General features: G+C 33.0%; 1 protein-coding gene across 8 annotated transcripts in view; it reads left to right on the plus strand.

The window, feature by feature from the left end:
• The window catches only part of LOC144441917 (muscleblind-like protein 1), a 62438-nt gene that overhangs the window by 24852 nt on the left and 10125 nt on the right, over positions 1–27461 (plus strand). For 4 of the 8 annotated variants that reach the window (XM_078131182.1, XM_078131179.1, XM_078131181.1 and 1 more), the window contains exons 2-6: positions 19123–19194; positions 24256–24423; positions 24816–24962; positions 25641–25814; positions 26673–26921. In XM_078131182.1, the coding sequence (XP_077987308.1) occupies positions 24355–24423; positions 24816–24962; positions 25641–25814; positions 26673–26921 (639 nt within the window). In that variant the 5' untranslated portion in view covers positions 19123–19194; positions 24256–24354. The other 4 variants (XM_078131174.1, XM_078131175.1, XM_078131176.1 and 1 more) reach the window with 4 other exon arrangements.

The raw sequence follows: 27461 nt of genomic DNA on the forward strand, positions 1-27461 counted from the left end.
GATGCAGTATCTCAATGACATAGGTGATGGAGTATGAAATATGACATGACCTCTAAACTTTGACCTTCTGGCAAGGTGGATGTTGGGACATTGCCCGATATTGAATAGTGTGACTACATTGTTTGTGATAGTCACTGGATGCCAACGCAGTGATTTATATTGTGCACCTCTGTATAACAAAACAACCATAAAACTGTCTGCTTAACTTTTAAAATCCCAGGGTGTAGTTTGCACTCTTTGTAACAATGACAGAAAGGCAAGACGATATTTCTTTTTCGGAGTCATTTTGTCTGACTGACAAATTCATGATAAATGATATGTACTTCAATGTACCAGCACACCCGCTCTGTGTTGGCATGGTTACACAGTTACTGAACTCGCTCTAACAAATGTATAGTTAATGCTAACAGACATCCATGGGAACAACTGTTATTTCCCTAAACACGTTGACATTCTAATCACTTGTGCAGGTTGGAGATATCATGTAAGGTCAGAGGTCATATTTTGACCATGTGATACAGTTTTCCCGCCTTCCTTGTTAACCACACTGGGTGATAAGTGTGGTGGCCTGACAAGGTGATAAATTATCCAAGTCAGCTTAGATTATATAATGATTATGGTATGTAGACCTTCTGATGTAGATAAGGACAAATGGATGATGAAACTAGACAAATCACATCACACAACTCACGTTTTGGTATCTTTTTCAAAAACTTGTTCTCAGGGTTTTTTAAAATTTAAAATCTTCATTTAAAAAAATCTTTATCATTTTTGAATTTTTTGCGAAACTATGTTTTATTTCAAGTACTAGTATATTCTTGCAATATTTTGAAAGTGAAAAACTCAACTTTTTAAAAAAAATTTTGCTCTGAGCACGTTTTTTTTGAACTTCAACGATTTTGTATGAAATTTTTTTGAAAACTTTGCCATACAGTTTTATTCACATCATACTTCTCTTTACAATTTTTTGAAATTGAAAGATCTCACATTTTATTCTTTTTCAAAACCATGTTTTAAGCATTATTTTTCTTTCACCAAAAATAGTTTTCATTGTGTTTAGAATTAAAAATAAATGTCCAATTCTGGTTTTTTGTTGGAAAAATCATAATTAAAGCAGTATTTTACAGTTTCATTGCGGCAAGTATTGTCAGCCTAAAATAATTTCCATGTGTCTACATTTAGGAACACATGAAAAAGGGAGGAAATATTTTTGTCCAGATTTTCTTCATTTTTCTATGCATTAGACAATTTAGAACAGAAATTCATAAAATTCATCTGGTTAGAATTTATTTAACTTTATACATTTCACTTCTGCATTCAATAACGTTTGAACAGAATTCCATGTACAATTCACATGGGTAGATTTTACTTACTTTATTCACAATAACAGAGTTTGGGAAAAGATAGACAGATAATGTACATGAAGTGAAAATTGTTGATCCAAACAGTGTCGGGATTAACCTTTCCCATTTGGAATCCCAGTATGGCTTATAATGGAAGCACATAGAGTAAATCATTCCATGCAGAAATGATAGTAGACACATTTCACTTTCAGTTCAAGGAACGGCTACATCATGATAGGCATTCATTATTGATATCATCTCTTTTTACAGTGAAATGAATTTTATTTCTAGAATTTTGTCTACAGGGAACTCACAAAGCTTATGTTATGCATGCTAATATTTGCAGACAATAAACTGTAGTTTTGATGTCAATTTTAGGACTCTGGTCTTACACAGAGAAAGAGAGAGAGAGGGGGAGAGAGAGAGACAGACACAGAGAGAGACAGAGAGAGACAGAGAGAGAGAGAGAGAGAGAGAGAGAGAGAGAGAGAGAGAGAGAGAGCGGAAATATGATAAAATTTTTCATGGCAAAACATTTTGACTAAATTGATAAATTCATGTGAATACTACTAACAAAAACAGAATAGTTTATAAAATTTCACTATATAATGTAGTCAGGAGCTTTCCTGTCAGAATTGGAGGGACGTATTTTGGTTTTTTGACAAATTTGTGCATGATTTTGTTAATGTTTGGACACCTTTTGACAACATATATTTGATTAAGGCTTCCGATATCACATCCAGGTATCACGCCACATGAAGGATTAATAAAACGAGGATAACGTTTTCTGCATATTAATAGTTAGAAATACTCACAGAATTTTATCATCTTGGGGATCATTTGATAATAGATTTTTATGGGAAACCATGTTTGTCAATTTCCATTACCATGTCTAAGTTTTATCTCGGAAATGAAAAAAGACTTCATATTAAGACCATAAATTGATATTATGTGAACAAATTTATATAATTGAACCTTCACTTTATGACCTTTGACCTTAGTTAAACAAAAAAATAAACGTATGTCCCAGAAGCGCACGAAACAGAAAGAATTTCATAGCCATGCTCAGTTCTAATCAACAACTCAGAAAGGTCTTGAATTGGTTGTATATGTTGAGATGAAATGACAGAGAACAAACTAATGGTTTCAAATATCACAGTACATAAAATCATTTGTTTCTCATTTCATTTAATATTATTATTGCTGTAATACTAAGGTTTCGGAACCCCTGTAACATAGACGGGACAATCCTGTAATATGTACAATTTGTAGTGCAATTGAGCTAAATCTTTGTTGGGATATTAAGTCAGTGACAATGCCAGAGGAACCTGCGTAGATATTATTTACTTTTACCCGCGCTTAAAGGAAAACACACCGCAACATTTAGCACAGATAATGGTTCTTTGGCTAATTCTTTAAAACCCCAGTAAAAGAGAGGGTAACAGCTACGAAACACTTGATATTGAATTTAATTTGAGGGAAGGGAATGTAGATGAAATACCCTTGGGACTCGGGTAGAATTATACCTATTTCAATAGTCCCCTTGATAAAAACACAGTAATCATGTATGTGTAGCATATACAGTCATTGTAAGCCGATCTGAACCAGACAGTGTATTCATACCAATACCAGTATTACTATGTAATGATGCAATTTTTAATCACACGACAACCACTGGCTGCATAACAAATAGATGCTGTATAATCTATAGTATAGCCATGTATCATGGCTCCCTAACATCATTAAATGTATTAAATTCACAGGTAATAAGTAACTTGAGAGGAATTAACTTAATACCCAACTGGACATTCATTTGTAATGCTTCTTGTGATTACAGCCTATAGAATGAGACAACATTTGCATGCATAACGAAAGACATTATATTCACATTCGAGGAAAATAATACAGAATTTATAGATGAAAAAAAAGTAACCTTTATTTGATGAATATTTATGCTTTATATGATATCCAATGAAAATGAAGTAATATTTGCATATGAAAAGAAAGTAACCTTTATTTGATGAATACTCATAGTGCTTTATATGATATCCAATGAAAATGAAGCAACATTGCATATGGAAAGACATGCATGAGGCAATGAATATTCATGTTTCATAAAATGCCAATAAAATGTATGTGCATGAGTAAGTAGTTATTCCTCATCAAATATTTAAACTATCCCTTCATATAGTAGCAAATAAATATGGTAATATATTCAGATGAGATTCTGATTCTTTCTTGCTGGGATACTGATTTCATTGACAGCCAACAAATTGACGGCATAACTTACAGGTCAAAAACAAACTACAATCGGTTATCGAATGCTTATTATGTAATAGCCCCAAACATTGTACCACATATAAGTACATGACCATTGTATTATATATATATATATATATATATATATATATATATATATATATATATATATATATATATATATATATATATATATATATATATATATAGATATATATCAGATATATATATTGCCTGGTGATTGCTGAGGAAGCATGAAAGGAACCATGAAACTCTGAGTAATGACTTATAACATCCTTATTCTTTTGCTCTGCTACTGATATTGCATCAAGCACTGTTCTTTCCAATAAGACACATATCTATCTATCTATCTATCTATCTATCTATCTATCTATCTATCTATCTATCTATCTATCTATCTATCTATCTATATATATATATATATATATATATATATATATATATATATATATATATATATATATATATATATATATATATATATATATATATATATATATATAATCTGATGAATATTCATGAGGATACTTTGGAGAGGTTAATGTTTTCTCTAAGAACACTAAATTAAAACAGGCACTTGACTTGGTTCTACAGACATTGTAAATGTATGATTAACCACTCAAAGTATGACATATATGGTATAGTTAGTCCTAATTTTGAATATTTATTACAAAAATTTGTATGTGCCATGCAAGATGTGACTTGCCATTCATCACAATTATGTGCATGGATTAAGTAAATTGATATGAATTGTTTCATGTAAAATTAGCAAATATCAAAGTGACACTGTAATAAGTATTAATATTTCATAACATGTCAATCAAAGCTTTTCTCTAAGAAAAGTTGATTTCATGTTCAGATATGTTAGGTTCTGATTATGTGATATCAAATACAATTTGCCATCACTGTAAATATGGTTGGGAAAGCTGTCAAGCTTTAGGTAAATTACCATTGAGAACTGTGTTGTCGTAGCACTTCGGTGACATTTACTTGTATATTCATACGTGGATGCCAAGAACACCTCCCAGGCAAAGTGATTTCCTGTTACTATGGCGACAGACTGTCTGAGTTGAGGACATGTCTTAAATGGCAGTGGAACTCCGCCATTGATTTACATGAGATTCAACAAAGGCAAGATATCCATTAAAAACGATAGTAATCTCAAGATGTGAAATTTCATCTTGTGTAGACACAGCGTTGAAAGTGGTTTGGAAAGAAGAAAATAGGGTGTGTCCTTGGTACACAATGTTTGATTGTCTGAGTTTGAAGAAAAGAAGAGGAATAAAGACAGTCTGACCTTAAAATGGGTTAGGAAGGCCTTAATGTAAAATGGAATGAATGCCAGTGACCTTTCCTTGGACTATTTGCAAATCTCGTTTGAGTGTGTATGTGACACTGTCTGCTTTGCACTAGTTAGGATAGGTGCACTTCATTGCATCAATTAATTAGGTACGTTTTATACATAACTCATATGCAACTGAGATTACATGATATGCATACAAAGTAGTTTCTCAAATAACCCTTAATTTGGATAAAATTGTTTCAATTTGAGGTTCATTTTTTTCTTGACCTACAGCATTTTGTATTCTGCCCATCTGCATGTTCAACATTCTGACAGCAAATTCATCAGTGTGTGAAACTTCAAGAAAATGGCAGCATTATGTGTTGGATTGAAATTTGTAAATTATATCTGTCTCTTGCTATATGTCTTCAGCACATCAGACAAGTTGAATTGCAAAACTTCCAATCATTGGCTAATACTGAGGCCTATTGACAATGTAGACATGTATTAACCAATTAGGGAAAGTGTTCTGTCTAGGTGTGGATATAGCATGAATGTACGAAGTAATGTGACTGTACATCTACAAGTTCATGACTAAACTATTAAATCAGGAAACATCTTCTATAAATATTCAGAAAAACTAAACGGGAATGAGATTGTGATTAAATATTTATACATGTGTATTGCATTACTGTAACCTAAATGAGATATGGTATGAAATGTCCTTAGCTTTGGACCCTAATTTGCTATATTTCACATGATTTTGGTTGAACAGCTGATCAAGTATTCGTAACATACACCAAGTTTATAGCAAGACAGCATGATTTGAATAAAAATCTCATTCCAATGCTAATTAATGGTGTTTTTACATTGTATAGATGTCACATTAGAAATCTACACTACACACAGTGGGCATGCTGTCCGTTTTAAACAGATGTAGCCAAAGTAAATCATCTTATAAAAATGTCAGTGGGAAGAAGATGCGTTCCCACATCACTTCCTTTTACGATCAAGTTTTAGTACCGGATGAAAACTAACCATGATCTCACATGATGTTCATGTTTTCATTTGGATATGGATATGAAAATGATCATAATTATTTGCATATTTCAAATTTGCGTAATTTGGTTAAAAATATTTACATATATTTGCATACATGGGAAACAATGATTTTCATATATTTGCAGGAATTGAATGAAAACTGATCATAATGATTTTCATATAAGATAATATCAGGATGATTTACATAATTGATACATAAAATGACATAAATCTAATTAAATCTTAATAATTTATTAATGATTAAATATCCAATATTGTCAAAGCCAGGTTACTTTCTCATTTACGTGTGAAAGTGGTTGGAAATGAGTTATGTAGAAATTATTAAACAGGTTAATGTCCTCATAATGATCCCAAGCCAAAGGTTATAACCCTACCACATGCTCTCTGTAAGACATGAATAGCAAAGATTTTTTCATTTTTATTCAAATGTCAACTTCTCAGTGTTGTTCACCTCACAGAAATGTTTAGATCACGTGAGGCAAAATGTATAGCTAGGTTTCAAAGCTCTGTTTTTGTGCAGAATTTTTTATTATCTTTTTAAGGCTTTACAACATAGTTTTGTATCAGCAATGGCATACATGGATATTACCGTTATTCTTGAATATTAAATTGAGGTAAACTTATTTGTTTTTTAAATTTAGTTAGTGTCAATTTCATCGATATCAACACCAACAGAATTGGATATATGGTTTACAGATAGCCTGCAATCTAGGTGAATGGCATTTTAAATTTTGATTTCTCACGAATTGAAAACCCCCATTCACATGGATTCCAGGCTAAGTTGCGGACTGATGTTAGGTGTATTTAGTGGCAAGAATTTCAGTTCCAAAAAAGATTCTAAAAGGAGTTCAAATGAACAAATACCAACGACCGTAACCCTCTGAACATGTCAAGACAGTTTAAGGCCGGACCCAAAGGATGCAATTTGTACTTATCCGTCTACATCTGCTATAAATCACACTGTTCTGTTTTCAACTCCTACAAATAACAAGCCCCTCGAGATTTCCAGTTTGAGAACTTCTTGAAGAAGTTAGAATCCGAATTTTTAAGTGTAAGTTGGTGTTTTTGTAGGGAACAGAGAGGAATGAATTTTTAGCTAGCAAGTCTACTGTACATGTAAGAATGAGTTTTAGAAAAAGGGCTGAGACTGTGAAAAGACTTCAAAACCTAGATATTACCTAGTAACACTTGCAAACATACCAGCATGAAACAAATTTGACAATATCATATCATGCTGGAAAGATTTCATGCTCTCTTATAAACTGTCACTTTATTAGTAATATTTAAAACTATTGCTCACAACTACTCCTGGGATTTAATCAGGCAGGATTTTGTTGGTCACATTAAAGTTAAGATTTGATACCATAGTAAACTAGATAATCTAGATAGATTGTCTAGACGTTGATATCAAATGATTGGCTGAATATTAACCTAAGGTCCAGTGATTACAGGCTTTCTAATGATAATATGATAGAGGCAGTTTAAATGCCATCAAATGTTACACACAACATAAATACATGCTTCATTGTACATAGTCTAGTCTGCCATAACTTCTAATGGCCTTTTGACTCTCACATCTCCTGGCTCATTATGACTCATGTGCTCATCACTCGAATGTCAGAGATTCAGTTACTTTTGAAATTGCCAGAAAAATTGCAAAAAGCGTATCAATGTTATCGTTGCACTTCGTTTATACTAAGACTTGATAATTTGTGTACAGAGAAGTGTAAAGCATACACTATGACTGACATTACTTTTATGAAGTGGAAAAGGCAGGTTTAGCAATGCAAGACACTTAGTATGTATGTAATTATGGCTGTCATTATGTGATTAGCATCTTTTATGTAGTCTACTCTGTTATTTCTTGGTCTGTATTATCAAATTCTTTTTACTTTACACTCATAATCTTTATTTAGATCATTAAGGAAATTGTTGCTATAAATAGTTGAATTACAGCAGTATTGGAATGAAAGAGATTTTCTATCGGTTATATTTAAAAAGTATACATGAATTTTCTATATATTTCAGTTATTGTTGTATATATAATTGTGCACAAATTCCTGCAAAAATGTTGAGAAAATTGCTGGTAGATTTTAACTAACTTATCAACCATAATTTATATACATTAATATAAGAAATATCTTTTGATGGTTTCAATTTGACACATAAACTTTACCTATTGACTGGTCTAAGAAAACAAATCTAAGGCAAAAATGAATCATTTTGTCAGGTTATTAGACAATGGATTATTTACGATTCAGCAAATGCTGAACTCAAAATGACATTGTTATCAAGTTCAATCTCAGGTAATTTCTATACACATGAACATGACCTTGACTGGTTGTGACGTCAGCAGTAGCATGGTTTCTTAGCAATCTACAGTACGACATGTTTAAGAAACTAAATCATAGGATGGCACTTCTGGCATTTTACTGTCCCTGACATTGATCACCTTGTAAGTGTCATTCTCTGAATGTCAAATCTATACAATTGATGATCGCAGCAACCAGCTGCTTAGAATGATAATTTTCTCAGATTTAATGCATGAAGGCCAAAAACTAGGGCATGCATATCATTAGTCTAACCTTTTGAGTTGATGTTCAAGGTCATTTCTCTCAGCTGATTGACTAAATATCCTGGAGGAACACATGAATATTATAGAACTACAGGATACAGGGAGTTGTTTGATTGTTGTTTACTGCCATTGGGACCAAGCAGATACGTAATCAGGTTGAAATTACACTTTTGTCTACATAAGGTCATGGCCAATTTTGTCAAGAAATACTCAAGTAGCTAAGCACTCTGGGTAGATATTCTGTTAAGATGGAAGACAAGTGGTATCAGTGAATATCTTGTGTGCAATAGCTTGTTTCACGTCTTCAACGGAATGCAGAGAATGCTTTGGCATTTCCTGGGTTATAGGCATGATGTTAGAATATAGAATCAAATTGATAAAATTAGTATTAGAGGTATTATTAAAATATGAAATAGTCTTCGCATTGACAGCTGAACACAATGTCCATCAGGTGTGTTGATTTCATTTCTAGTCCTGTCCATACAAAAAAGAAAATGTTTTTCGTTACGTAGAAATGCAAAGTAAAAGAAAAGAGATATTATGTATCATTGAAATATCTTTTATGCCTTAGATCTAACAATGAAGTTTAGAATTGAAAACCAGTCAGAAGACCTTGAAAACGTAAGCAAAGTACATCACACCAGTTACACAAACCATGGTATCCCAGACAAAGTTGTCAGCAAGTTGTGAACAGTTTAATAGATAAGTTTAAAAGTTGTTGATTATGTTGTGAAATAAGAAAAGAAGTTTTTCAACTTAGAAACAGGGTGTGACCGTAAACCAGTGTGATTGTATTATGCTCATAAAGTTAGACATGTACAATAAGGTATAGGACATGGTCAATAAATCATTATAACAAAAGTAATTGTTACTAGACACTAGTAAAAACCATGGCGACACTAGAATCTATTGTAGATTTTTGTGTTCATTGAAACATGAAGTTAAAATTGGAAAGGTTAATCTTATACACATAGCTGTATTCAGTGGTTAAATTTCATACAGGCAATAAAACAAGCAATATTGTACACCTACGGTATGATAGATTACCGCCATCTAGCTGAATCTTTAATAACATACTATGCCCCTCAAAAAATCTTAACTTTTACAGTTAAAATTGAAGACAAATCAGGAGTCATATCGCACACATTTTTGAAACTGAGGTCACCGGGATATCAAAAGAAAGCCATTATAGAACCCAAAATAATTCCAATACTATGGTATTTGTATGGGAAAATAAAAAGATATATTTCATTGAAAACAAGGTGAACCATTAAATTTCTTATAATATAGATTATAGAGAAGAATAAATACGATACAGGAGCCATTTTGTGTGAAAGCAAATTACAAGACTCACTGAAAGAAAAATGTTGTCAAATATCTATAGCATGCAAGTACTGTAGTTGCAAACACTTTTATAACCCAGGATGCACTATGCTTTGCAATTTGACCCCCCCCCCCCCCCCTTCCCAGAGTAATGTCCTATTTGAAGTAGGAAGAACTTAGTCAAGGATAACAATAGACAAACAAGAGACTAGAGCAATAGACAAACAGAGAGACTGGGCATTGAAGAAATTGAAGAAGATAATATCACCATTATGACAAAGTACAGGCATTGCGTGATGTTTATTCTTTTATGTAGCAACACATAAACTGTGTACTTAAACAGTCTACTTACAAAGAAAAGATAAATTCATCTTTAATACTATATAAATAGTTGAGTCGGGGAAATAATCACTCAAACTGGCATTACATCTGACAGGTTGTATTATTCATCATAGTGAGAATTATCCATTGTACGAGACTATGGACATGTGAGGAATGTATAGGTGTTACAAGCAGGTATTATGTTCTCAGTTATTTAAGTAATTTAGGGAAGAGAAAAATACTTGTATGAACTGTACAAATTGTATAACTACAATATTTTAGAAACTTAATTTAAAAATTACTTAACATTTGATAATTGTATTTTAGAGACAGTGAATTTAAGGATTAATGAAATATTTGGCAACTCAGGTATATTTTATACTGCCTTTGTAAATGAGTTGTAGAGATTAGTTTAAACTTTGAGCTTGACCTACCAAATCAAACTGACATGGTATAGGTTGCTTGGTTAATCATAGAGCACTGCTGCTTTCCCTGATGTCTGAACAATACAAAAAAACACCTCTGATTTACACTTCTATAGAATACCAAGGGACAAAGTTCTTAAGAAACAATACTATGAGGTAATGATACCCCCAATTCGAGTGAGGGCGCTGTATTCTCAATTTCCTGTTTGCTGTGTGGAATGGCCTATTATCCATAACTACATTGTGTGTAGTATGAAATAGTTTTGTTAAATGATGGACTGACTGTTCACTTTGCTGGATATTTGGTTACTGCCTAGAAAAAAGTCAGAACGTCTGACTCCCTCGCAAAATTGTGTATTTCTGATGTCATTGATCGTCGATGTACATGTACTTGATGTGGGGGCGTATCATGACAGAATGGATTGAAGAAAGGAAATACATGTTTTTCTTTAAGTATAGGAAATAATAGCATTATAGCTATGAATAATAGATGATAATATAATAGTACTCAGGTTAATAATGGTTATATTCATAATAAATAATGCATAGATTTACCATGATTGTTAGTTGATTCATATTTTACTTTCTGTTTTACTCAAGGCTTTTTTTCCTTCTAAATTTAGTAAAATTAGCTATGGGCTAACATGTCAAGGCTGTTGTATTCATGGTATATCTGTCCACATAATTACTTCTTGATCTTTATATCCTGGTCACATCCTGTCCAGGCTCCATGTGATACCGGCCTTTTGAATACAAAGCTCTCCTGAATTGACTACTTTCCCGCCATATGGAATTTCTGTAAGATTTTGACAAATTATAATTTTCTTTTTAGACCAGGATCACAGGATTTATTATCATGTATGGATATTGTCTAAAATTTTAGTTTACAGTGATGTATGCAATACTTACCAGCCATATCTAGTTTGATAAAATTAAGGAATTTTTGTAAGCTTCTGGCAGATTAAAATTACATTTTAGGCCGGATTCATTGAATCTATCATGATTAAAGCTTTACTCTAGTTCACAATGTTCAAATTAATGAAAATGTTCCAAAAAAAAACCAGCACAACATTTTTTTTGTATATCTGATTGCAAAGAGGTTAATAACACATGTTTCAAACACCTTGGAGAATAAAATTGATATTCTGTTTATTGACAATACCCCACTAGAAAATGAACAGTATGTTGAGTAGGTTCTCCCGTCTGAGAAATTCTCTGAGTGTGTGGCATACACATTACCAATTCAGATCCAAAATGACATGTACTCCGCTAGAATATCTAATTACCATAACTTTAGTCTCGTGTTTAATATCAAGTCTACTAGTATAATTCAATGGACATTACAATATTTCCGTTTTGTTAACATCACATCTGGTTACATTCAATACTAATATTGTAGAAACATGTACAATACTGTTAATTCTAAATATTAATATAGCATTACAATCATGAAGGACACTTGTAAACAGTTTAGCCTTTTTTAATGCATAGCCAATGGCAGTAAATTTGCATTTCAGAGAAGTAACTCCCATATTCTATTGACACAACATACCAACTTGGTATTTCATATATAGGATGTGCTAAATGTCAAAAATAGTTTTCTGTACTAAAGAACAAATTTATCAGCGTTATCAGTTATTTTGTTTGCCTGGTAATTTTAGAATTCATGTAATGGTTATTCATATTCAGTTGTAACATCAACCTGACTATTTTACTGATTAATGTATTTGTATGGTAGTCATGTTTGATCAGCTGTTCATAGGACTAAACAACAGCATTTATGTAAAAAAAGTATTTTATTTAAATATTTGTGTTTTTAGTAATTTCTTGGCAATTTTTCATTTTTATATTAGATTGAAATGATAGATATAATGCATATTGAGTTGATGTCGTTCAATATCATCCAAGTATCGTTCAATATTTGATCAATTTTTAAAAATAGGCTCATAAAAATTGCATTATCGACTTTTTAAAAATGTTGAAGAGCTTCTTCAAACTTTACCATCTGAATTATATCATCAATGCAGTAGGATATATCCTAGAATTGATTTTCAGATTTTGAGATGATAAAGGCAGCCATATTGTACAGCAAATTAGTTGCACTTTGGTGACTTCTCCTAACAGTGCTTTTGGGTCACATCAGGCCAGACATCTTGAGTCCTTTATCTTGCTCATAAATCATCTCTGTGCACCTTAAGTAGGTTAATGTGAGCACATGGTGGTGAAAACTTGCCCCTTCAAAACTGTATGGTAGAAATTCAACAATCGTTGCATATTTTATGTTGATGAAGCTTGTTTTAAGCCCTTTCAAGTTTACATTGCATTTTGTTGTGTTTGAGAATTTACACACAAGGTCACAATAGTTCAAGTTCATCTGCTAATGCTATCATTATGACCCTACTTATACCACATGTGTGAAATAGTTGTCATCACCATGGCAACTATTAGCACTGTTTTCCATGTTTTCCTATCCTGTGTATGTCAGCGGATTATGACTTTAAATATTTTAAGTAAATGAAAAGTGATCTTCATTAAAGAATCAGGGATACAAAAAAATGGTTGTATTTGTATGGAGAACTATTACTCAATTGTGGAGAAACTTATGAGGAGGTTGTATGTAACAGGATAAGAGATTGAAAACTACTCAGAGTTCAGTTGAAGTGCACTTGGTAACATACCAAAACAGCCTTTCTCTGCTCCTGAGTGACTGCTTTCTGAACATTCTTGAATAGGCAAATGGTATGTCGACAGCGTGTAAAAACTCATCAGTATGCGATTGATTTCCATGCTAAAATGTAAAATGGATTTGATAGACAGCTACATTCGCTGCACTGCGGCAAAGTGGTCATTACCGGTTTTGTATCAATGAATCCTTTCACTATGCAACAGGAGAAATAAACAAACATACATCAATCTATATTTGGTATGAATAAATCATAAATAATATAAAATATCAGTAATCAATGACATTTTTAGCCTACTTTCAAAGAAGTGCTGTTGCTCTTTTTATCGCTCATTTTGTTAAAGGATCCAGAGTATAATTTACAGATATTTACTTTGAAGAAATTTATGGACAGATATATAAGAATTACAGGGTATTTTGAATTTTTATGTTGTATTAATCAAACAACCATTCCAAAAAAAGCATTTTCAACATTCTTAGCTTTGTTCTGCCAAATTTTTTTCTTCTGTTACAACTGTTACCATGACAACACAAATCTCCTAGCTCTGGTTTCTATGCATTTCCAAAAGAGCAATGAAGAAGAGATTGTATTTATAATCATTTTGTGCACCATGATGTAGTATTTTCAATTAATCAGTATACTAGTGCAAACTAATAATGTACACAGATGAAAGCAATTTCAAGCAATATAACAAATTGAATTTTTGCGAAAAATTCACCTAAAAACATGGTATGAAATATTGATATGCAAATATATGTGTTTCCATATTGATATTTCATGTTGATAAAACACTGATCAATTTTAAATGTTACATATAATACTAGCTAACTTATTCAAACATGTTCTAAAATGGCGGTCAGAATATTTGCATGTAATTTTGGATGGTATTCATGACAAGCAGACAAGTTAATTTTTGTGAGATGAAGCAGTGTCGTTTCCATGGTATCATATTTCCTTTATTCATTGTGTAAAACCTGGTTTAAATTTCAAAATTTCAGCAGATGTTATTCCTGTTTGGGAATGGGGGTGAGGTGGGGGTGGAGAGGATACAAGTCATGAATAAAGGAAAAGGTTACTAAAATTTACCAAAGAGACAAAACCTTGGTATTCCAAGCATGCATTGGGGGATATTTTTATGCAGCACACGTGTTCCAAGTTGCTTTCTGCAGTGACATCATGTCTACTATATAATGGTATCTCCTTGGTGAGTACAGACAATGTCAGATTTGTATTGAGGTTGTCATGGCGTTCACATCGCCCAGTGTAATTACCTCACCGTCTAAACTGGCATTTTCTGGTTATAAACGAGCGTTCTTGTCGTCGTCTATCAGCATGCACATCTGAATAGCTAATCAGACAAATAAGCTCTGCAAATGCTGAATCCATTTTTAGGGAAATAACATTACTAGTCAATATTGAAAGATGAGTCTATGAATAATTAACATGATACAAATATTGGATTTTATCTAGAGATCTATTAATTTATCGAATTTAGAACATTGAACAAATGTTGGGTCTGTGAGATAGATGGACAGTGAGTACTGCCACGTACATACAATTATCTGCTAAAGGTGACACAAAGTCCAATATCTGTAGAGACATGCAGACACATTCTTCTCTATTTAGAAAGCTGAACTTCAGGCAAAGAATTGATATATTGTTAGATATTTGGCGCGGTTGATGAGATCAAATGGCTCAGAGCTGCAAATCGTTCAGTTCTCATGGGTGTAAAAGGGTACATCCATCCAAGTAGTGTAAAACCCAGTGGGAATGGTCAAAAATGACATAAATTGGACTCATACATGTTTCTAGCTATTTATACAATGACGGTGCTATAATTCATGATTATGAAAAATGAATTGTCAAGTCAAACATACTTGTTGAACATAAAAATTGATGTTTTTAAAAATGGCACCCATAAATCAAACAATTATTTTTGTATTAAAAAATACACATTTAAACATAACGCGTTTACAAAACTTTGTGTATAGAGAGTGAAACAGATGTTTTGGTAATTTTAATATGTAAATAAAGTATGCTTTCATCTCATATTAATTCATTCGTTCATCATTATGGAATATTTTAATATGCAGACATCAGTCAGCCATGGTACGGAGACATAAACAATATCAGATACAATTTCATTGTCAATAATTCAAAGCGTTTAGCAAGGTCGTTTTGATTGCATGGTCACTCATGAAGCAGGTACATCAATAACTGTGTATATATATGCCCATTAACATGTATATATAACACGTTGTCTCCATAATTCAAGTTATTGTCAACTACAGCGTCATAGTCCATACATCACTTCATCAAAATAGACAGTTTTTTCACTAACCTTTCTGAACCTTGATCACAGAGGTGAAAATTTTGTAAACATTTACTACAATATGGTGACCTTCTACCATCAATCATTTGTTGCTGTTTCCTTAAGTTAATATAATAGACACTCCTAATAAATTATCATATCGATTTGTTTGCCATCAAGTTGATTAATCAAAATTAACATAATTTTTTTATGAATCAATATGATATAAAATAATTATGGAAAGTTTTCTGTATGTTTGAAAGTGGGTATACTTGATAAAATTGTGTCGAATCACTGTTAAAATTATTTTAACCAAAGTTACACACACACACACCTACACACACAGACACAAATAAAAGCCAACAAAACAAACTACAAAAACACAAGAAAAACACAAAAACAAAACAAAACAACACTATCCAACCAACTAACAAATAAAGATAACAAGAATGTATGTGCAAATAATCAGGTGGATGTACGACTATTTATAAACTGGTTACCGGTAGTTTACAAATTTACATCTCGTAAAATTTACTAATTTAGATTTATGATCATAAATCTATAAGCAATAGAGTGGTTGAGGTTTTATTGGAATGAAAATATCTGGTTTGTTTTATCTGAATAATACCTTATGTTACCTTTAGTAAGTTTACAAGACTTTAGAGAAGGTCCAAATCATTGAGAAATACAACCAAAAAGTGATTCAATCCTCCTAATTAGCTAAATTATCTGTCAACAAATTGTTGATGTACACTATCTTGATAACCATGTGTAAATAATATCAAATGGGCCAATCATTTCATCATTTTGTTTGAGATTGAAATGTTTTCATCTTTGAAGAACAAAATACAAAAAACATATAAATGTGTTGATTCTTCTAACGTTTTATCTACTTATCTATAATATTTTTAATTTCCTCTTTCATGTACAAACTATTTCCTGTTTTTCATTTATGTATGTATGGATATTTTACCAGCAATAAATGTTTACAATGCACCATCGGTTTAAAACGTTATGAAGAACATTTGTGTCAAAAATCATCGGTAATTTATCTTTATATCCAAATCACACACATTTTAGTTATATTTTGGTTTTTAGGTCCTGACTTAATAAATTCTACTTTGATGATGAGATGAAATGATATTTCTTGTATATTTTTGTAAGGTGTGTTAAAGGGGATTTTGTAGGTTAATTTTTGTTACATATTTAAATATTACTGACAGTATTGTTCTTGCTGAAACTTGCTTGACTATGACTGAATTCAAACCTGTATGGTATTAAAGACATGACTTACAGTCAAACAACCTGATGATGTCATTTATTATACATTAAATAATATGTAGTAAATCAATCCCATGCATTCAAATGTTCATGTTCTGACATTGCCAGAAGACAATAGGGAACTTGCAAACCTGCCATGTTGAATGTTGCATCATGGGAAATCTGATAATAAATACTAATCAATTAGTATTGTAAACAATGTTAGTACATTGTTTGCAACCACAAATAATCAATTCATAGTCACCCTGACCATTGTGGGAGGTTTATTTTATCGGTAGCTCAAGATGAGATACTATGATAACCACAGATAATCCCATAGTCCTTTGCATCTGAGCATGCTCAGTCTGGATTGCAAGTTCCCTATTGTAATGTCATAGAAGACATGCATAGAAATAGTATTATACTAGAACAGTTTATTCAAGTTTTTGTGTATTTTCACTTATTCAGGTTGGGCTACTTTAAGTGTAGAAGAGCACATGAAATTTAAAAAAAATTAAGTTGAACGTTGAAAGAAAATTCTTTTTCCATAATCTAATAGTAGAATAAAAATTAATCTACTAAGTTACACAGGTTATTTGGCTAGTTTCAATAAATTTTAAAAACTGTAGAACTAAACTCATAGTACAGTGCTGTAGAACCCCCTTGGAGAAATGTTTGTAAAGGCTTACCCTACAGGTACACACATCACTGAGTAGGTCTTGTCTGAATGTGTTCATTCATGATATTATGTAGACATTAATTGTATTAACAATGGGAGATGACATTGAATAATAGGTGAGAGGGCCAGAGAACAATGTCATCGCCCCAGTGTGTCTGCTTTTATCGCTGCGGCAAGGTCACTAAATGCTGGTATAGTGTCTTGCAAGGATACACCCCATACAGGTCTGTTTTATATTATGCATGCTATGTTTATTCTTAAGTATTATGTCTGGGATGTTGGCTGTCACAGGTTTGGAAAGGAATTTGTCAGTTGAGTATACGTTACAACACGGGGCTGAAATGATGTCTTTGAGTTATAAAAGGTGAAAAATGTCAGATTTAATGTTTTCAGACGAAAGGACTTGATAGGTAAGCATGATAATGTAATTATGTTGATGCAGCTTTTAAAACAGACGTGCAATGTGTGATTATATCGTGCTTGTATAACAGAGGGCAATCATGTGAAGCATGAATAATTCAATTTTTCATATCTATGATGTACTTACATTTTTGCAACTGTAAATTCAGTATGTTTTATGTCATAGTTTTGAAATATTCGTCAGTTATAATCAATTCTTTAGGCTTCAAATTGTGAATATCTGTAAATGGAATTAATAATAGAACTAATAATATCAGAATTGTGGTACTCACACACACGTGATGCTTTTAATAATATAAAGACAATGATATATGGGATATAGATACTTGTAGATTAAATACATGTGTTTCTGAGGGTCAGCTGTTTGGCTCATTACAGCGAAGGTTATTCCACAATATGCAAATGAATATTGTTAGACTAGGCACATACTTGAGTGCTGAGTTCTGTGTCTGTAAATAAAAACTGACAACTCATATGCTTGAAAGGTTTGGTATCATTCATTAAAACTCATTCGCATTTTTCTGTAAATTCTTGGTCATTTTATTTTTAATGAACATGTTATAGAATTACCGACATTAAGGGTTTGCCGGAGAACTGTCAGAAAATGCAGACGTGAGGAAATTATAGAACGCAGAGTGCATGGTATGGGATATGAGTCAGAACAGCTCAATGTAATAGATACGAATGTGGTCGACTGAAAGAATTTGTTTCTAGGATTGATTTTACACACGCAACATTTCACTGACATCTTAATTTTAGCTCAGACAAACCATGTATGTCTTCATCATCATGTAGTTGATATTACTGGTATAATAGCGTCGATCAGAAGAAGTTGAAGTGTGTTGAAGTGAAGTTGCTCTCTCCGACTCTGAATAGTACAGTTCAACCATCTGTATTGTGTATAAGCATCAAAATGATGGACAAATTTCTGCTGCAGTGAAGTCGTTGTCCGTACAGGTCCGAGTTAATCGTCCTTGTGCGTTTAAGTATCAAACTGAAAGTGGGTAAAAAAATGTGTTGAAGTGAAGCCGCTGTCTATAACTAGAGTTTAACTATCCTTATTGTGTGTTAGTATCTCTATTATAGTGTAATTCGGCAGTAAAAAGAGAGACCATCAAGTTTACGGCTTGTTTTCTTTTTTGTTTTTGTCTTTACAGATTGCAGGCAAAGCTATTGTGTGTGATAAATAGTTGAGAGAGGTGTCGGATGAGGACTTGAGTTGTGTACTGGTATGCAGTTTCCCTCCTTTCAGTCACCTTTTACCAAGTTCATGAATGAATCGTGAGAACATAAACAATTCAGCGCAGCTTAAAGTATCTCCAGCAAGCCATATAGCATCAAGTCCGATCATTCCTTTTGGCCGGTAGTCCATTTTTCAACCACTTGGGCTGATTTCTTTAAGCTTTGCTGCCTGAAGCGGCCCTGCTTATAGCTCCATTGCAGCTTGTTGTTAAAACTGGTTTAGGATAAACATATAAATTTGTTTATAATGGCACTGAGGGACAATCGATGGTTGACGCTTGAAGTATGCCGAGAGTTCCAACGTGGAACATGTACAAGGCCTGACACTGAGTGCAAGTTTGCTCATCCGTCAAAATCCGTCACCGTAGAAAACGGTCGTGTCACTGCTTGCTTTGATTCGCTTAAGGTATGTATATAACATTGTCCCAAAAAAACTAGAGCAGAGACTCTGCATGGTGAAGTCTGTATTAACGTTCCTTTGCTGCGCCATTATGTAATTTTTGTTTTTAAGTTGTTGATTGCTTGAATGACTATGGCTTATAGCTGTCATTGCATGTGTACAATTTGCCGCCAATGCTTCTGTTCACACAGCAGAACTAGTGTACCTAGTTTTTGCACACACGGCATCAATGATTTACAGATTCAGAACATGTATGTCTCAAACAGAAAAAAAAAGGTACCACTCATCAGTGTAAGTAAGAAAAATATCCCAATTTGGCACTGAATGAAGTGGTCTCACGGGTTACAACGAACCTTTAACTTTCACCTATGCACCCTATATCATTTCTGTGATAAATTTTGAAACAAAGAAGTTTCAGACTCAACCATTCTTCATCATAGGGTGTATAGTGTGTAGGAGGGGTGAGTAAGATTAATGGAGTAGCCTGTTCTTTGAACTATAACCTATGCAACCTATATTTGTATGTTTTGAATTTTGAACAAAAGTTTGGACGAAACCATTACTCATCATAGGGTGCACAGGGTGATGGAGGGAGACGTGATGAGTGTATTTTATGTGGTTATTCTGTCCTTCAACTTTGACATGTGCATCAATCTCTGATAATACTATTTGGTTAAGTCAAAATCATTCACTGATGTGTATTATTACAGTGTAGACAGACAAGACAAGTGGTGAGTAGTTCTGTCATTTCAACATGTGTACCCTATTACTAAGAACAGACTATTTGATTTGATTTGACTTAATATTACATATCATTGCCACATGATATGAGCAGGTTTTTTTTTTAGACTCTCAGTCGGGCGTAATACCAAATTTCACTTGAGGAAGTAATGATGATATGTTGATATCTTAAGACCTAGTTAACCAATAAGGAATCCCACTCACTCCAATGAGGAGTATAATTGTTAATGATAAAATGATGATAGTTTACCTAGCTGTACACAAAGACAAAATTTGGTGTGTATCTTTGTCAAGACATTCTGACCTTCTTGGACCAGACTGACCTTGTGAAACCTTTCAGAATTAGTATCATGTGACCTCTCTTAAAGTTACTGATGTCAATGAGATATTGAAATCTCGCCAAGCATATGACTTTTTTCCTTACAGGATAAAATATCAGAATTTTAACTCTAAAGTTCCTTCTCTAAGTGAAAAAAACAACCATAATTATAATTATGTATATAAAGTATTGAAACTAAAGATTGTGATTATCTAGCCCTCCTTGATGTGATAGTTGTCATGGTGATTAGTTCAAATAAGAATTACAAATTAGTGTCACATGACAGGCATGTTTTCTCCTATACTTCCCCTCATTTATGGAAATATGGCAAATACCTTCAGAATGGTCCGAAAAAACTGATTTTTTTTCTCAATAGCCTTCAACTTATAACCAAGCAACACCTCTGAACTTAATTGCTTCACTGGAAATTTGTGATCTTAGAATTGATTGATCAATTGATTTATAACAATTGGGAGTGGAAAGGGAGGAGTGTGATTGCACTTTTATGTATCTATTATGTATTTTGTATGTAACAATTAATACTCAGCATGGTACAATACTCTGAAAATTCCATATTAAGTTTTCCTTATTGAGTTTAGTAATAGGTCAGCTTTGGGTGGGGGTACTGGGATTTGAGAGGGGGAGGAAGGGAGGTAGACTTCTATCATAATATGCAAGTATGGTAAGTAATTAAAGTAATTTTTCTTTTAGTAATTCAACACAATGAGAAGTGTTCCAGAAAAGAAAGCACAAATAGCATATAGTTGTGAATGTGTCAAATCAATAATTTATAACTTCTTCTCTCCAGGCGTCTCTAAGTACAACTGCTAAGTAAACATACTGGTAATAGACTCCTATAGTATCCACTTTGCACTTGTAAATTGGCTACTACATTCCCACATACTGTTTTACAATTAGCTTTATAGACCCACTATCTCATCATTGTAATGAGTGTATGTATTTGTCAAGTGGTTTACTGGTTTTAATATAAACTACCACAAGTCAACAGCTAAACCTCATCTTAGTCAGTGTGCCCTCAGTAGTGTGCCACTGACACACATAATTTCTACTGACACACCAAAATTTGGTGTTCTCCTATCTCCTACTATGTGGTGAGAAGTGTGCTCTCCAAGCCAATTTGACATGCCACTGACACACATAATTTCTACTGACACGCCAAAATTTGGTGTTCTCCTATCTCCTACTATGTGGTGAGTGTGCTCTCCAAGCCAATTTGAAGTGCCACTGACACACATAATTTCTACTTACACACCAAATTTGGTGTTCCCCTATCTCTTAATATGTGGTGACCAGTGTTCCCTCTAAGCCAATTTGATACACCACTGACACACACAATTTCTAGTGTAATATCTGGTGTTCCCCCATCTCTTACTATGTGGTGACTCACAAGAAATGGCAGTTTTTATCATTTTGACTCACAGCAACAATATTTGACTATCATTAGAAGGGGGGGGGGAGGGAGAAAAATGATTTCTTTGTAAAGTTTAACAATTTCTAGAAATACTTTGTTCAAAAATTGTAGTCTATAGTTTTCTACTTCTAGAAATACTTCAGTTCAAAAATTGCAGTCTATAGTTTTCTACTTCTAGAAGTATTTCAGTTAGGGTCCAAATCTTATTTTGAAGTTGATATTTACTTCAGGAGAAGACCAAATGTTAGTTAAAACTGCAGTAGCTGTAATGTAAACTTTTAACAATTTCTAGAATTACTTTGGAACAAATTTAGAATATATTAACATTTTTAGGAGAACTTTGATGCAAACTTGTAATATTTGTCAATTTCCAGAAGTACTTTTGTTTAAGAGAATTACTTTTGCCAATTTCGTGAATTGTTTTGTTCAATATTGTGACTCTTTTCTTACTTACATTAATATATCCCACCCTTCAGTGATGAACCATTATAGATACTAATATCGTCAATTTTAATTTGTTGTAAGCGAAATGTAATGAACAGCCCACAAATTTATATACATTCCTGGAATAGAAACTGGAGCAAACAAGTCTATTTATTTGTAACAAATAAAGAATAATCGTGATATTTAGAACACTTGAAACACCAATTTAATTAAACTACAGTAACAGTAAACATATTTATGTTGGCGCATGAAAAATTTGGCGGAATGGCAATTTAGGATTTGACAGGCGCGCTTTAATTTTGTGGACAGTGCAATGGGAAAAGTAGACACTAACTTGTATTATGTCTTAGGTCTACGGCCAGCCATCTTGAGAATAGAGATGTATGACAACTCTCAATGTATGTTAGCAGGACTTATTTCCACGGAGAAAGCTTTTGCGCGTATTTGTCTAAAACATATGTAGAACAGAAAAACATAGAACTGAAGGTAATTATCAATAACAATTTGTGCTAATACAGTATTTACCAATACAAGATATATTAACAATAATGATAATATAAATAATTATAATAACAAAATGATAATAATTACATACTAATGATTTATAATTTGATAAAATGACATTAAGAATTTGTACTAATTTAATATCTAAAACTACTCATAACTATTAATATACACAATAATCTGAGTAATAATACTAAAAATATTAATGATTATTAATTTAATAAGATTAGGACAATATTTATGATAATTCAATAAGTAAAATGATACATAACTAATATTACGAATAAAAATAAAATTCTTGACATAACTAGTTAAGATGCTAACAATTAGTAATGTCTAAATCAAAAACTTATAAACTCTAAAACTCTAAAACTACTACAATTGTTTTTTTTCACAGACTTTGAAGAATTTTGAATCATAATATATTTTATTTTATTCTTACATGGAATTTATTTGTTTGTAATTTGTCGATGTGAAAGGTTTGTCAGACTTATATATCAGTTATTTAATGAATCAATGTTGTATTCTAATATGTATGCAATGTATGTATATGTCTGCAATCCCACTATGAATAACTTGGGAGTGATAATCTTTAACCCTTTCATGACTAGAGACGAGTTTTAAATAATATGGGGGACCCAATTTATATGAATATTTTCATAATTACAATAATATTACTTTATTAGGAACTAACATTTCTTTAGTTCCAGTCTAAAATGAATTCGATATATGCCAAAAACTTGCACAGAAACAAGAATTTTGTTCAAACAATTTTAGCGGGAATGTTTTCAGTACTGAAGGGGTTATCTTATTTTCAATGTAAAACGAAGTTTGAAAACTAATTTTAAGAATTAAATAGCAGATGTATTAAAGTGTTTACTTCTTGTTGATTGTCATAAGATTTATAACTTGCTGTAAATAAGTTGTCCCATCAGACTGATTTATAGTACGATGTGAGAAAATGAAATGGAAGACTGCTTTGTGTTTACACACGTTTACCGACGTTACATGAACTGAAGATCAACATACAAGTCTTCTAATCCTTTTAACGTTTAGAAATTCTGATTTACAAATTCTCTGAGGGAGTATATCAAACATAACTAAGTATATTATTGACCTAATATGGCAATAACTATTATCCAGACAATAAATTTTAAAGGCCGTTCTTTGTTTGACAGTGCCATATTTCTCACATTTCAATTTTCCAGGGTAAGTGTACGCGGGAAAATTGTAAATATCTGCATCCCCCACCACATCTCAAAAATCAACTTGAAATTAATGGACGTAACAATTTAGCAACTCAAAAGATGTTACAAAGCCTAAATCAACAGTTACCCCTGCAACCCTTTGTGCCAGGGCCAATAACAACACACGTGGTAAGTATGTTCCTTGTTTTACAGAAAAATTAAAACGTTTTCTTTATAAAGTTACATACAATTCGTCGCGTCAGTGCAGAAAGGTTGTATTTGCTATGCAATTGTATAGGCAGATATGACCTTACTGCACTAACATGATGAATTCTCAACCAGTTTTAGTTGATGATAGACTGAAATTTCCTATTTGTGTTATATACAATCAGGTTAAAATTTATGTTCAGTCAGCCATTATTTTGGAGGAAAACAAATTACAATATACCTTTCCAGTAAATGACGCCCTCTAGTGACTGTGTACAGACTAAAATGGGTGAAAGGTCATTAACGTCGTCTTATACCCTATTCCTTTAAAATTCCATGACTTTACCCTATTACTACCCTATTTACAACTACAGAGGACGGTACCGGTTTGGGACTACATGACAGGGACATGTTGCATGCTTCCAATTGACTCCGTTGGCACTGACAAGGCCTCCCCAGCCAGTCCACATTATATACCGGAGTCACCCAGGCCTGCCTACCACAGCACCTGCGGGCTCCAAGTGAGTAATGCCTCCAAAGGCTTATAACTCCAGGAAACCGCTTAAATTAAACCGTACCCACAATGCCTTTAGGAAACTCATTCACTGATTTGGGGCTGGCCACAGTGTGGTAGGATTTCAAACAAAGACGTTAACTTACGACATTGAAATGTGCGTTGAAGCACTGAAACGGCTGTATATGACATCTGACGAATGCCCATTTAATTTTTCTGTTATATTGAAAACCTTTTTATTTTGGGCTGAGAGCTGGGTAGAGCAATATTTCACAGTAGTACATCCCTGACGAGACATCAGTAACATTTGGATTTGTTTCCAAGAATTGTTTTGATTTGTTTGAGTAGAAATTTTCATCTGTAACGAACCCAGAGTCCATGAACATTCATTTTCGCAATTGTTCACCTGCTTTAATTGTCACTGCATAAGTAGAGGGTGTTAGTTTAGTGGAAAGGTGTAATGGGATGACACATCAAACAAAGACAAAACTTTTACCCATGGTGTCAGGTGATTTTTGTGAATCTCAAGTTGCTCCAGAGTGCTGTATTATTATGCTGTAAATCCATAAAATTCTACTTGAGATATGACTTCACTAATGCACTTTTTAGATATTTAAAACAAATCCATACATATGACATCAAATTCACAGCCATCATTAATGCTAACATTTTTTTAATTTGACAGAGTCCACAGTTTGTGAATTCACCTGCCGTTACTGCTGCTTTCAATCCGTATTTACAACACCATACACAACCGACAATATCCAACGAAAATGTACACATGAGTGTTCCTGGCATGGTCCCGACTCCACCCCACATGTTACCACCACATAAGCTACAGAGAAATGACCGATTAGAGGTTAGTTACAAATTATTTCTCATTATTCATACGTTTTTTTTGAGTTATTGTATGCATTTAAGGATGTAGATTAGGGCTGGTAGCCAACAATAAACATCTTGCCAGCTACTTTTTCAGGATTTCTGTTTGAAAAATTGTTTGTTTAGCAAATTGTAGAGCAAATTCATGGTCTCTCTCATCAGTGTTACCACCTATCTTTCCAATGTCACCTGCTACTTTTACATCAGCTGTGTCCTAGTGCATCTACACTCATGGTACTGAATATGCTTCATTGCAGCCAATTAACCATTGCACAATAGGTGCTAATACTAGTGTTGGCTAACTTGTTTGGCATTGAGATTATATGTAAATGTGCTCTTTGGGTGAAAATTAAGGTTGTAATTGAATAGAAAAAGGCTTTATAGCAACACCTCATATCTTTTTTGCTAATTGATCTCACCCCCCCCCCCCACCACCCCAAATAAACGAGATAATGTTTAATATCATATCTTTGAAGTTTCTTACATTATTTAAGAGACCAGTTATTCTGAAATGTTGTTGTTATGCCGAGACATATCAGCACAGATAAATACAAATAAATCAAAACTTTGTACTTCACTAAATGCTTCTATAAATCCCACCTTTTAACCTGAGTCCTAAGGATATGAAGTCATAATGTTCTGTGTGTACAACTTCCAAATAATGCCCAATACAGGTGGTAGACTTTATAGACCCCTATCTGTTAATGTTAAATGTAGTTCATTGAGTTCATTTGTCTTTTGAAATAACATTTTTATTATCATCAGATTCTTGAAATGTATGTTTCAAATGTGTTATAGTGATTACTATGCTAATAACCTTACATATTTGGCAACACAGGTGTGTCGTGAATTCCAGCGTGGGAATTGCACTCGTGGTGAAAACGATTGTAAGTTTGCTCACCCTGGTGATCATGTTACCATAGATACAACTGACAATAGCGTTACCGTATGTATGGACTACATCAAGGGACGATGTTCACGTGATAAATGTAAATATTTCCATCCACCGCCGCATCTCCAGGCACGCATCAAAGCGGCACAACACCAAGCGTCACAGGCTTCAGCGGCTGCTGCTGCTGCAGCCATGGTATGTACCTACATAGTGAATCAGCATCAGCTGCTGCAAATTTCAAACAATGTTACCATCGGAAATGAAAAAAAAAATGAAAAGGAATGAAATTTCGCCACTATTAAATGCATGTGGTTGTTTTTTGATCATTATAATCATATTGTATCTTATCATATGTGATTCATTTCAAAATCATTATGATCAAGCTGCATGTAGATTAGATTAGATTAGATTAGATTAGATGTGAAGTTGAACTCATCTATCACTGCTTCTTTTAAAAAGACATTTATTCTTTGTGTTTCTTTACGTTGCTGTAAATGCTGCTTACAGTGCTAAAAAGCGTAGTTACTTTTCATTTTTCTTGTCTATGCTCTTTTCTTGTTGCAGCTTTCTGCTTAGCTTAGCAACAGCCATCATGCTCACCAAACCTTCAAATAAAAAAAAAACCAAACACCTTTTTAACCGAAACACTGAAAGAGAAGAATGTTTTGACAAACAAACTAACTTGAGACTGGACGTATTAATTTTGTTTTCTTTAACATTATACAAGTATATACA

The sequence above is a fragment of the Glandiceps talaboti genome, chromosome 11 (assembly GCF_964340395.1).
Source record: "Glandiceps talaboti chromosome 11, keGlaTala1.1, whole genome shotgun sequence".
NCBI lineage: Eukaryota > Metazoa > Hemichordata > Enteropneusta > Spengelidae > Glandiceps > Glandiceps talaboti.